The 13804-nt window shown below is 36.4% G+C and overlaps 1 protein-coding gene across 1 annotated transcript in view; it reads left to right on the top strand.

The window, feature by feature from the left end:
* The first annotated feature begins 695 nt into the window (after positions 1-695).
* Positions 696-13804, top strand: part of SERINC1 (serine incorporator 1) — a 36375-nt gene continuing 23266 nt past the window's right edge. Inside the window, exon 1 of the mRNA XM_030316253.2 lies at positions 696-818. Within this exon, the coding sequence (XP_030172113.1) occupies positions 780-818 (39 nt within the window). The 5' untranslated portion in view covers positions 696-779. The remainder of the gene's footprint in view (positions 819-13804) is intronic.

Genomic DNA, 13804 nt, shown 5'->3' with positions numbered 1-13804 from the left:
AAATGTCTCCTGAACAGCTCATAACATTCAACAATCAATGCTGCCTTTAAGTTTTTATAACCAGTATGTCTTCTTATGCAATTAAAATTTTTGAATGTGAAAGCTTCCTGTAACATCTTAATTGGACAAGAAATTAAAATGCGTGTCAACAGCAAATAAGTGATACGACACTTATCGTGTTCACGTTATTACAGTGAACTGTTAAGTACCCAAAAGAATAGAAATATCCCAATAAAATTTGTCCCAGGCAGTGGTCTGCAGTAATGCCTGAGAAAGTAAGTGGGGAGGAAAAGACGCACAAGTGTTAAATACTAGAAATAAGTGGATGAACGGATGAGCATCGAGAAAGAGAAAGCAATCCTCCAGAAGTGAGAAATTCCTCTAATGGACGAAGGCAAAATCATTAACGACCACTTCAGCCTCTACTTAACTCAAATTCAAATAAATATTAAGTAAAGGTGAGATTTTCTCACAACGTTTTCTTAATGTGGTAAATAAACTACAGTCCGGCTGCATCAGCCAGCCACTTTATGCCCGCAGTGTTAAAAGATTCCGCTCTGCAGAAAACGCCAGGTTCCAAGCATGCGCACGCGCACGCGCAATCTTAACACGACACACTCCCCCACCCCAATACAGGCCTCAAAGGAAGTGACGCAAAGCTAAGGGGCGGGGTGGGCTATGCGCCGGAAGTGGCTCGCTGATAGTAAATAAGGCCTGAGAGGGTGGAGAGATACTGTCTCCATTTTGTCGCCCTCCTGTGCTCCTGCGACGTTGCGGAGATGGGGAACGTCTTGGGACTGTGCTCCATGGCGAGCTGGGTAAGGAGGTTTTTAGTGGCCTAAGGGGTGCTAAGCGTACGATGCGGAAGAGAAGGGAACCCGAGCTGGGCTGGATGCGGCCCGTCGGTAACGTGGTACCCCACCCAACAGGGAGTGCCTTCCGTCCCCATTCTCTCCCTATCTCCCGCGGTCATCCAACTCAGCTTTAGGGCCCTGGGTCTTGCAAAGAGCTGACCCGGGTGGCCGAGAAGAGGAGATGGGAAGATAACCCCGATGGGAGAAGCGAAGAGAGCTGGTAGTCTTCCCCCAACACCCCGTCTTTCGTGAAAGCTACTCCCCATTCTCCCAGGCGCTTTTTTGTTGTTTTTGTGTTTGTGTGTCTGCGTAGGCCATCTCAACAAAGGTCTTAGGCCTGTTCCGTGGAGTTCCCCGTCTCTTTTCGTCACATTCCCAGCGACCTCAGACTGCAGCACTGTCATCCCTGGAGGCATGTTGGCCTCTTTGTTCTGTGGGGCCGACTACAATTAAGTGCCGGCTATTTGGGACAGCCTGGCGGTAGTATTGACACGCTAATACTATTTAGTTCTAGCTCTGTGGTTGGATCGTCAACCTTAATGGTAGGAGGAAATTTCTCAAGTAATAACATGTATCTCTAAAAGCTGGTCAGTTCAGTGCTGAAAATCCTGTGTCTTTTGACATAAAGCATGCTTGGGTAATCTGGAATTTCATGTTTAATTAGGTGTGGGTTCCATTTTAAATAGCATTGTTAGAATGAATCCATTTTTCATTATAGTGGCACAATTTCTTGTTTTGGGTGGTGCAAATAAACTTCAGTTTAAGATAATCATTCCACTACCACCCCCAAATGTAAACAGCATATTAATATTATAGTTAATAAATTATTTATGAATTGGGGCGAGATATTTGCGTTCAAATCATAGTTCTTTAATCTGTGATTCCTAAATTCCACTTCTAACGCTTGTCTGACTTCCCAAATGACTCCCATTATATACATCAGTCAGAATTTTTATTCTTTTACATACCTCGCTTTTTTTCAGAAATCAATGTACTGCTTGAACTGTAAAAGTTAAATTTCAATAAAATAATACGTGGAGATTGTTATTTCAACTCAGGCCATTCTCTTGATTATGTCCTACGTATTTCTTCTCCTAGTTTGGTATGGAAACCAGGTATTTTTTATCTCAATAAGAAACTCAGAATCCACTTGAGTCTATTGTCTAATACAGAAGAGGTATAATGTAATAAATGTTTTACAAAATAATAAATGTTAAAACATTGCTTTCATGGTGGGGGAGGGGGATGTGTGATTTGTAAAGTCAGATTTATCCATTTATCAAGTTGGCATGTTCTTTGTATATAGTAAAGACTTAAAGGGAGGGATTCATACTTCCCATTTTGTTCTCATCTCCAGAACCTTGAACAACCTTTTTTGCCTCAAGGACACTTACGGTTACAGAAGGAAAAAAAAATGTTTTAAGGTTTTTTTAATATTTATGTGTTCTAAATCAGAAAATAACTTTAGTGAGCAATATGGAAATACTATATTCCTATTAATGTTTTTACAACTTAATTGTTCACCTTTATTGACTAGAAAACTGATAAAATTAACACTGCATTGTAGTCACTGTTAATAACAAGGTATATTGAAAAGGTGGTAACAAGGAGGCAATTTTCTTATCTTCCAGTAATTAGATCTGTGGCAGATATGCCAGATGGCCAAGGTTGATCTTTAGTGTTCTAGATTATTGTGGCCAGTCTGGGAATTGATTTTGTAGTCTGCGATTCTGGTCATATTTTCCCCTTTCCTTCCTGGTGCTTCTGTCTCTATTCCTGGATTGTTCAATTTTAGAGTAATTTGATAGCAATTGAAGGGGACTTTGCCTTGTAATATACAAATGTGTTTTTTTCCCACAGTCTTAACAGTCAATATGCTTATTTACTTAGAGGTTTTGACAAATTTAAAATTTGTTCAAATTTTCAAAACTATTCAAGTCATTAAATTGGAAGTTAAACCACAATTAAATCTTAATGAGTCCTTCAGGCTTAATCAATTTTTGTGAAGTTTTTTTCTGATTTATAAAAGCGCTGTAGAAAATTTCTGAACCATGAAAAAAGCACAAAAAAAATACATGTAATACTGTTGTGTAGAGATTGGAGCATTAATTTTTTTATTTTATTTTGAGGTGGGTTTGTTTGTTTGTTTGTTTCTTTTTGCCAAGTGGCCTAGAATTAGATTGATCATAATCCTTGGTTCATGTATGCCTGGTCTTTGATTAGTGACTGTTACGCACTCAGATATCTGAATCTCCCACCTAATCCTGTAACTACATTACCAGCAAAATTTATGCCTACTTCAGTGCTTTTCTCCACCCCAATCTCAACAATGGTGTTAATGACTAGAATTGATTTTTTGAATTACTGGACCTTGTATACAATAGTTATCATTTTTTTGCCCAAGATAATTTAATGTAGTTAAGAAGAAAGAGCCAGTGATTACTGCCTGCCTATTTGTGAGCCTCAGCTAGATTTTTATTTTTTAGTACAATGACTTGTTTTTGCAGAAATGATTCATAGTCACTATGAATAGTCAAGCATAGCAGAGTACAAAGTTAAAATGTCACACACAAAAAAATGCCACCACCAATAACATTCCTTTTCTCTCAATGCATATATACACATGGATGAATGGACAAAAATATTTTTTTTTAGGAATGGTAGCATGCTAAATTAAAGCATTAAATCAAATTTTTCCTGAATTTAACAAAAGACAAAATAAAAGTAAAGGAGTTGCTGAATGTTAAATAAACATTTCTTCATCAGGAGAATTTCCTAAAAAGATTCCTCTGAGATGTTTCTATAGCAGTGGTTTTCAACTGGGCATAGTTTTGACCCCAAGATGCATTTGGCAATGTCTGTAGACATTTTTTTTGTGTCCAATTTTGGGGTAAGAGGTGCATCTAGTGAGTAAAGGCCAGAGAAACTGCTAAACATTTTACACTACACAGGACCCCCCTCCCCACCCCCACAGAGAATTTTTTTGGCCCAAAGTGTCAATAGTGCCAGGCTTGAGAAAGTCTACTTTATCCTCTTTGGTTGGCCAGAGTAAGAATGAAACCTGAGAGTTTTAACTGCTCTTTAAAAAAGCATGTAATGAATTCTATTTTTACCTCTACCTTCTGCCTCACTTATGGAGGCTACCTGATGTCACCATTTCCTGATCTATTTGAGAATTCTGCTCTACAAATTTTACTGCTTAACATTTTCCTTTGATGGCTTATAATTGGGTGCCTGATTTCAGCTCAGGTCATGATCACGGCTTGTGAGTTCAAGCTCTTCATCGGGCTCTGTGCTGACAGCTCAGAGCTTGGAGCCTGTTTTGGATTCTCTGTCCCTCTCTTGTTCTGCCCCTCCTTCGCTCATGCTCTCTCTCAAAAATAAATAAAACATTAAAAACAAAATTTTTAAAAGCCCTTTATTTTTTGAATTGTATTGGTATTTCTAAAGGGAGCATGGGGAAATTCACCTTTAATCTGCCATCTTTAACCAGAATCTTTTTGTATTATATTTTATGTATGACCATTATGTATTATAACCATAGTTCTCCTAGTTATTTAGTCTTAGAACTAAACAAGTCATTCTTAAAGTGTATTCCCTGGACCCTGTAGCATCAGCACACCTGGGAATTTATTGGAAACACTGACTAGGGCCCAGCATTCTATGTTAATAAACCGTCCAGGTGATTCTGATGTCTGCTACCTTTTGAGAACCACTGCTCTACACTTAAGTGATTTCAAAGCTCAAATATTTCTTTTTAACCATGGCTTTTCCCAAAATTTTTTTTAATGATATGTCATCTAATTGACTAAATTTTATCATTTGCTAGAGTTTGGAAGAATTCATGGATGCTGAAATCCCTGAATTCTTTCATATGCAAAAATATCCTATTTGAGAGGCATTGTTTACTAGTATAATAGTATACCCATTACACCCATTTCCTTCAGAACTTAATAGTGTTTTTTGTGAATTCTGTTTTATGTTACAACCTCCTGGTATCCACCGCCTCCCAATACATCTCACATGTTCTATTGACTTTTTTCCTTTGCATGGATATTTGAACAGTTTTTACTTGTCTTTGAAATTGATCAAGTATGTCTGACTTTAAATCTTTTATCACTTTTTTTTTCTTCTGGTAAATATGTTCTTTTTTATTATTTATTTTTTAATTTACATCCAAGTTAGTTAGTATATAGTGCAACAAACTTAATGCCCCTTACCCATTTAGCCCATCCCCCTTCCCACAACCCTTCCAGCAACCCTCTGTTTGTTCTCTATATTTAAGAGTCTCTTATGTTTTGTCCCCCTCCCTGTGTTTATATTATTTTTGCTTCCCTTCCCTTGTATTCATCTGTTTTGTATTTTAAAGTCCTCATAGGAGTGAAGTCATATTATTTTTGTCTTTCTCTGACTAATTTCGCCTAGCATAATACCCTCCAGTTCCATCCACGTAGTTGCAAATGCAAGATTTCTTTTTTGATTGCCAAGTAATACTCCATTGTGGGTGTGTATGTGTGGGTGTGTATGTATGTATGTATGTATATAGACACATGTGTATACACATACATACATACACACATCTTTATCCATTCATCTGTCAATGGACATTTGGTCTCTTTCCATACTTTGGCTATTGTTGATAGTGCTGCTATAAATATTGGGGTGCATGAGCCCCTTCGAAACAGCTCTCCTGTATCCTTTGGATGAATACCTAGTAGTGGAATTTTGGGGTCGTAGGGTAGTTCTATTTCTAATTTTTTGAGGAATCTCCATACTGTTTTCTAGAGTGGCTGCACCAGTTTGCATTCCCACCAGCAGTGCAAAAGAGGTCCTCTTCGCAATGTCACCAATATCTGTTGTTGGCTGAGTTGTTAATGTTAGCCATTGTGACAGGTGTGAAAATACCTACTCATTTCTTTTGGGGAAGTTTTTCTCATATTCTATCCTTGAATGTCTTATTTAGAGGATTCTGTATTTTAAGGACACTAGTTACCTTCATGTTATATTGGTTTTGTTTTCCTTCTACATTATTTTTTTTCTGTCATTTTTTTAGTTGATACAATTTACATGAAATTCACACTTTGTAATATACAGGTCTGTGATTTTTGAGAAGTCCTATACTTATGTAACAACTACAGAACAGTTACTACCTTAAAAAATTCTGTCATCCCCATTCTTGGAAACCCGTTTTGTTTTGTTTTGTTTTGTTTTGTTTTGTTTTGTTTTGTTTTGTTTTGTTTTGTTTGTCTCCAGAGTTCTTTCCAGAAAGGCATATGAATAGGATATACAGCATAGGGTGTTTTGAGTCTGGCTTTTTTTACTGAGTATAATTCATTTGAGACTTATTCATGGTGGTGTATTATTGGTTCCTTTTTAATTTTGCATACTATTCCATTGCTTGGATGTACCACAACTTAACCTGTCCATGTACCAGTTGAAGGGCATTTCCAGATTTTGGTGATAAAGTAGCTGTAAGCATTTTCATAAAGGTACCATTAAGGTTTTTTGTGTGACTCTTAAGTTCTTTTTGCTTAGGTAAAATATCTAGCAATGGAATTGCTGAACAACATGGTAAGCATACATTTGACTTAATAAGAAACCACCAAACTGGTTTCTAAGATAACTCTACCAATTTTCATTCCCATTAACAAAAAGTTGTCAGTACTTGGTATTAGGAGTTTTTTGATTTTGGCCATTGTAATGTGTGTGTAGTGGTATCTCATTATGGTTTTAGTTTGTATTTCCTTAGGGGATCTATGGTTTACATCATGGTTTACTCTTGGTGTTGGACATTCTGTGAGTTTGGGCAAATGTATAATGACACGTATTTACCATTAATATAGCATGTAGAGTATTTTTATTGCCCTAAAAATCCTTCGTGTTTTGCCTATTCATCCCTCCACCCACTCCAACCACTGTTCTTACTGTCTCCATAGTTTTCCTTTTCCAGAGTATTGTACAGTTGAAATCATACAAAATGTAGTCTTTTTACGTTGTTTTCTTTCACTTAGTAATACCTATTTAAGTTTTCTCCTTGTCTTTTTATGGCTTAACTCCTTTTCAGCACTGAATAATATGCCATTATTTAGATGTACCACAGTACCTACTGAAGGACATACTGGTTGGTTCCAAGTTTGGGCAGTTATGAATAAAGTTACTATAAACATTCATGTGCAGGTTTTTGTGTGGACATGAGTTTTTCTTGGTATTTAACTGGATTGTATGGTAAGCATATGTTTCGTTTTATAATCTGTCAAACTGTCTCCAAAGTGGTTGTACCATTTTGCATTCCTACCAGCAACGTATGAGAGTAACTATTGATCCATATCCTCATCAGCATTTGGTGTTATCTGGCCTTCCTAATAGGTAGTAGTATCTTGTTTTAATATGCATTTACCATATGCATGTGAAATGTGATGTGGAACACCTTTGCATATGCTGATTTTCCATTTGTATTATATGATTTGGTGAGGTGTCTGTTGACCCATTTGTTTTCTTATTGTTGCGTTTTAAGAGTTCTTTGTATGTTTTGGATAATACTCCTTTAAGATCAGGTATGTCTTTTGCAAAGTTTCACACAGTTGGCCTGTTTTTTCATTCTCTTGACACTGACTTTTGCAGAGCAGAATTAAAAAAAAAATTTTTTTTTTAATGTTTTATTTTTGAGAGTAAGCCCGAGCGGGCTTGGGGCAGAGAGAGAGGGAGACAGGATCCAAATGAGCTCAGTGCTGACAGCAGAGAGCCCGATGGCTGGACTTGAACTCAAGAACCTTGAAATCATGATATGAGCTGAAGTCGGATACTTAACTGACTGAGCCAGCCAGGCGTACCTACTGAGCAGAATTGTTTGAATTTTAATGAAGACCAGCTTAACAGTTTTGTTTTTTTTTCTGTGGATCATGCCTTTGGTGTTATCTGAAAAAGTCATCACCACACCCACGGTCATTTGGATTTTTTCCTATATTATAGGAGTTTTATAGTTTTATGGTTTGTATTTAGATTTAAGACCCATTTTGAGTTAATTTTGGGGAATGATGTGAGATGTGTGTCTAGACTGATAGATTGATTTTTTTTTTTTTTTTTTGCATGTGGATGCCCAGTTGTTACAGCACAGTTTGTTGAAAAGATGATTTTGCTTCATTGAGTAGCCTTTGCACCTTTGTCAAAGATTAGTTGATTTTATTTATATGAGGCTATTTATGTGTTTGCTAGTCTGTACCTTTGATTGTCCCTTTTTTTGACAATATTATACTGACTTGATTACTATTGTCACTTTATAATAAGTTTGAAGTTTGGTAGTTTCAGTCTTTCACCTTTGTTCTTCTTCAGTGTTTTGTTGGGTAGTCTGGGTCTTGTGTTTCTATGAACTTAGAATCAGTTTGTCAGTATCTACATGATAACTTGCTGGGTGTTTGATTGGAATTGCATTGAATCTATAGATCAAGTTTGAGGAATTGATATCCTGACAACGTTGAGTCTTCCTAATCCATGAACATGGAATGTCTGTTCATTTATTTAGTTCTTTTATTTTGCTTATCAGAATTTTGTGTTTTTTTTCTATTGATCCTGTATGTAGTGTGTTAGATTTATACCTAAGTATTTTGGCAGTTTTAATTTGGGGGATGCTAATGTAAATGGTAACGTATTTTTAATTTCAAGTTTCACTTTTTCATTGGGGGATATATAGGGAAGTGATTGACTTTAGTATACAAACCTTGTATCCTTCAACCCTGCTATAATTGTTTATTAGTTCTAAGATTTTTGTGGGGGTTTTTTTGGTCAATTCTTTTGAATTTTCTACATAGATGATAATGTCATCTGTGAAGAAAGCTAATTTTATTTCTTCCTTCCCAGTGTGTTTACCTTTTATTTCCTTTTTTTTTTTTTTGGTGTTAATTGCATTAGCTAGAACTACCAGTAGTGTTGAAATGGAATGGTAAGAGGAAACATCCTTGGTTTGTACCTGATATTAATGGGAAGGTTTCAATTTTCTTACTATTAAATATGATAACTATAGGTGTTATGTTGATTTTATTAAGTTGGGGAGAGTTCCCCTCTATTCCTACTTTATTGAGAAATTTTATCATGAATGAGTGTTGGATTTTGTGAAATAGATTTTCTGCATCTGTTGTGACCCATCTTTTTTAGCCAGTTGATGTGATGGATTACATTAATTGATTTTTGAATGTTGAACCATTCTTGCATACCTGGGATAAATCCCACTTGGCTGTGATCATACATTGTTGGATTTGATATGCATGTATGTTGTTGAAGATCTGTGTTCATGAGAGATGCTGATATAGTTTTTATTTTTTATAATATCTTTGTCTGGTTTTGTTGTTAGAGTGATGCTAGTCTCATACAATGAGTTAGGCAGTGTTCCTCTGCCTGTCCTCTGAAAGAGATTTCAGAGAACTGGTGTTTCTTTGTTTTGTTTTGTTTTTTTTCTTTTAAGTGTTTGGTAGAGGTAACCAGTGAATCTGGGTCCAGTGCTTTCTGTTTTGGAAGGTTCTCAGTTGTTTGTGTTTTTTTTGTTTTTTTGTTGTTTGTGTTTTTTTTTTTGAGAGAGTGAGTGGGGGAGGGGCAGAGAGACAGAGGGAGACAGAGAATACCAACCAGGCTCCACACTGTCAGCACAGAGCCCGATGGGGGCCGGGGTAGGGGTGGGGGCTCAAACTCATGAACTGTGAGATCACGACCCAAGCTGAAACCAAGAGTCGGACATTTAACCAACTGAGCCACACAGGCGCCTCAGAAGTTATTAAATTATTGGTTCAGTTTCTTTAACAGGTATTGAATTATGCAGATTGTCTCTTGTGAATTTTTGCATCTTGTGTCTTTCAAGGAATTGGTTCATTTCATCTAGGTTATCAAATTTGTGGACAATGTAGCTGTTGACTGCATTCTTTTATCCTTTTGATGAATAGGGGATTTAAAGTGATACCCTCTCCTTCATTTTTGATGTTAGTAATCATGTTCTCTCTTTTTGTTAGTCATCAGCATGTATATACACATGAGGTGAATATGTATGCATACATAATTGAATACAGTGTTCTTAAGATTTTTTAACAAACTCTTATCTGTTAGGTCAATTAAGAATAAGATAAAGAGGGGCGCCTGGGTGGCTCAGTCGGTTGAGCGTCCGACTTCAGCTCAGGTCACGATCTCGTGGTCTGTGAGTTCGAGCCCCACGTTGGGCTCTGGGCTGATGGCTCGGAGCCTGGAGCCTGCTTCCGATTCTGTGTCTCCCTCTCTCTCTGCCCCTCCCCCGTTCATGCTCTGTCTCTCTCTGTCTCAAAAATAAATAAACGTAAAAAAAAAAATAAGATAAAGAGATTTTGATGTTTGATGTTCTTATTTAGACTCTGACTTATATTAATGTCCTTGTCTCTAAAGGACTTCCTTAAACATTTCTTGCAAGGCAGGTCTACAATTTGACAACAAATTCCCTCAATCTTTGAGAAAGTCTTTATTTCTACTTCACCTTTGAAGGATAATTGACAGAGTATAGAACCCTCACTTGGTGGGTTTTTTTTTTCTCAACACTTCAGATATTTCCACTACACTTTTTCTTGTATACATGGTTTCTGAGAAGTGGATATAATCTTCTCTTTGTTCTTCTATAGATAAGTTGTTTTTTTCTTCAGCTTTTTTCAAGATTTTTTTCTTTATATTTTCTTTATCTTTTATTTTTTGAGTTTGGAAGTGATGTGTCTAGGTGTAGGTTTTTAATTTTTGGTTTGTGGATTTTGTTTGTTTTGGTTTTTAGTATATGCTTCTGACATTAAGTTGGGAAAATTGTCATTGTTTTTTCAAATATTTCTTCTGTTTCTTTTCTTTTTTTTTTGCTATTCTCAATATATTACCCCTTTTTAATTGTCCTGCAGTCCTTGGTTATTCTGTTCTGTTTTATTCAATCTCTGCTCTCTTTTCTTTTCAGTTTGAGAGGAGATGTCCTCAAGCTAAGAAATTAAATTTCTCTGTCTTGTCCTAGACTATTAATAAGCTTATCAAAGGCAGTTTTTCTTTCTGTTACATTTTTTTGATCCCTAGCATTTTTTCTTGGTTCTTAGGTTTCTTATCTCTCAGTTTATATTGCACATGTGTTGTTACATGCTGTTTATTCATCATAACCTTTAACATATTCAATCCTAGTTATTCTAAATTCCTAGTTTGGTAATTCCAGCATCCCTACCATGTCTGCTTTTGATGTTTCCTCTGACTCCTTAAATTATGTTTGTTTGTTTGTTTTTTTACCTTTTGCTGTGCTTTGTAACTTTTTCTTTATAGTGGGACATGCTGTACTGGGTAAAAGGGACTGCTGTAAATAGGCTTTGGTCATGTTGTGGTGAGGTCTTGGGGAAAGAAGAGTGTTCCACAGCCCTATGATTAGGTCATAGCCCTTTAGTGAGCCTGTGTCTGGACTGTAAACTTCTCAAGTGTTTCCTAGGCTTTTTCTTCCTCCTAGGTGGGAGAAGATGGCAAACGAGGGCTGGCGTTGAGTGTTTCCCTTCCATGTTATTTTGGCTCTGATAATACACCCCCCCCCCCCACCCCAACAGGTTAGGCTCTGGTTAACCAGTTTCTCCTTAGGGCAGGCATTGTTAAGAACATGTGTTCTGGGTATATTTTAAAATGGTTCCTTTACGGGGCGCCTGGGTGGCGCAGTCGGTTAAGCGTCCGACTTCAGCCAGGTCACGATCTCGCGGTCCGGGAGTTCGAGCCCCACGTCAGGCTCTGGGCTGATGGCTCAGAGCCTGGAGCCTGTTTCCAATTCTGTGTCTCCCTCTCTCTCTGCTCCTCCCCCGTTCATGCTCTGTCTCTCTCTGTCCCAAAAATAAATAAACGTTGAAAAAAAAAAATTTAAAAAAAAAAAATAAAATGGTTCCTTTTTCCTTCTGCAGGAAGCATGAGGGAATTTCCACAGTAAGTTTCAGCAATTCTTCAGTTACAGTTTAGGTTGCCCTACTTGGGCCTTGGTTCCTAAGTTGGTTTCCACTTGTGATTTTCTACTTTGGTAAGTTGTGGCACCCTGTATTTGCCTATCTGTTTCCAATCTTGGGGGCAGTGATTTTCTCACCTGTCTTATGGATCCTGGAAGAGTTCTTGATATTTTACTCTGTTTATCTTTTTACTGGTGAGGAGAAAGTGGTGCTTCCAAGCTTCTTAAATGGGGAAAAAAGATACTAGAGGTCTTCATTTGCTTTTTATATTTTTGATTGAATTGACAAGATGTTAAGAATTTGTAGTCATGAAGGATGTTGCTCTCTTCTTTATAATGTCTTTGGATTTAGTGTCAGTAATTCTGGCCCACTAGAAAAGAGTTGTGAAGTGTTTTGCCTCCAGTTTTCTAGAATAGTTTGTGTAGAATTCATGATTTATTCCTTAAATGCTTAATAGAACTCACTGGTGAAACCATCTATGCATGGGAAAGTTTTTAACTTAAAAATTTAACTTTTTAAAGTAGTTACAGGACCATTGATTGTGTGTGTGTATATGCATACATGCATACATATATATATGTGTATGTATGTATATATAAATTTTATTGAATGATTTCTGACAATGTGGGTTTTTCAGTTTGTCCACTTTATCTAAGATACTGAATAAAATTGCTCATACTTTTCCCTTATAATTTTTTAATGCTCCTAGGATCTGTATTTGTATCTTCACACATTTCCATTTGTGTGAAGACACATTTTTATCTTCATACATTTCCAGTATTCATGATTTTTGTGTGATTACTTTTGCTCTTTTGTATCTTCATCAGTCCGTTTCTCAGTCATAACAGTCTTATAAAATTGATTTTAGATTTTAGATTTCACTGATTTTCTTGTTCTGCTTTTTACTTCCCTGATTTCTGTCTTTATTAGTTTCTTTTTTTATTTTGGGTTTGTTTATTTGATTGTTTTAGGTAGAAGCTCAGATCACTGATTTGAAATCTTTATTTTTGTCTAATGTCATTTAGTACTGTAAATTTCCTTTGAACGTTGCTTTAGAGCATTCCATGAATGTATTGTGTTATTTTCATTTTATTTAATTTCCTTTTGATATCTTTTGTCTGTGAATTATTTAGAAGTGTGTTATTTAGGGGCCATCTGGGAGGCTCAGTCGGTTAAGTGTCTGATTTTGGCTCAGGTCATGATCTCATGGTTCATGGGTTCAAGCCCCGAGTCGGGTTCTCTGCTGACAGCTTGGAGGTCAGAGCCTGGAGCCTGCTTTGGATTGTATGTCTCCCTCTCGCTTTTCCCCTCCTCTCATCTCAGAAATAAATAAACATTTAAAAGAAATTTTTTAAAAACGTGTCATTTAGTTTCCAGATATTTTTTGTTACTGACTTCTAACTTAGTTACACTGTGGGCCTAGAATACATGTTTGTTGTATGATTTGAAACATTCTATGTTTATTGCAATTTGAGATTTGTTTTATGGCCAAGAATTTGGTCTGTTTCAGTTGTGTTCTGTGTACTCTGGAAAACAATTTGTGCTGTGCCCTGGTTAGATTGAGTATTCCCTAAATGTCATTTAGGCACAGTTAATTGATAATCTTGTACAAGTTTTTATATCCTTATTGATTTTTGTTCTGCTAAATGAGAGAACATAAATGAATTTATTCTTTTCAGTTTTATTATTTTTCCATTCATGTATTTTGAAGTTCTTTTACTAAGTGTAGAACAATAGGATTGTAGGTTTACTCTGTGAACATCCCATTACCATTATGAAGTGTCCCTCCTTAACCCTGGTAAGATTCTTTGCTCTGAAATCTGTTGTGTCTGGTACTACTATGGCATGGTATTTATTTATTTTTCTTTCATAAATAACTTGTTTGCATTTTTATATTTAAGTAGGTTTCTTGTAGAAGAGCTAGAGTTGGATCACAGTATTTATCCAGTGTGATAGTCTTTGCCTTTTTAAGTAGGAGTGTTTTTGCCACTTACATTTAGTGTGATT

The sequence above is a fragment of the Lynx canadensis genome, chromosome B2 (assembly GCF_007474595.2).
Source record: "Lynx canadensis isolate LIC74 chromosome B2, mLynCan4.pri.v2, whole genome shotgun sequence".
In the NCBI taxonomy this organism is placed as follows: Eukaryota; Metazoa; Chordata; class Mammalia; order Carnivora; family Felidae; genus Lynx; species Lynx canadensis.
Note: the sequence above shows the minus strand (reverse complement) of the source record. Positions and strands in the feature narration are given on the sequence as shown.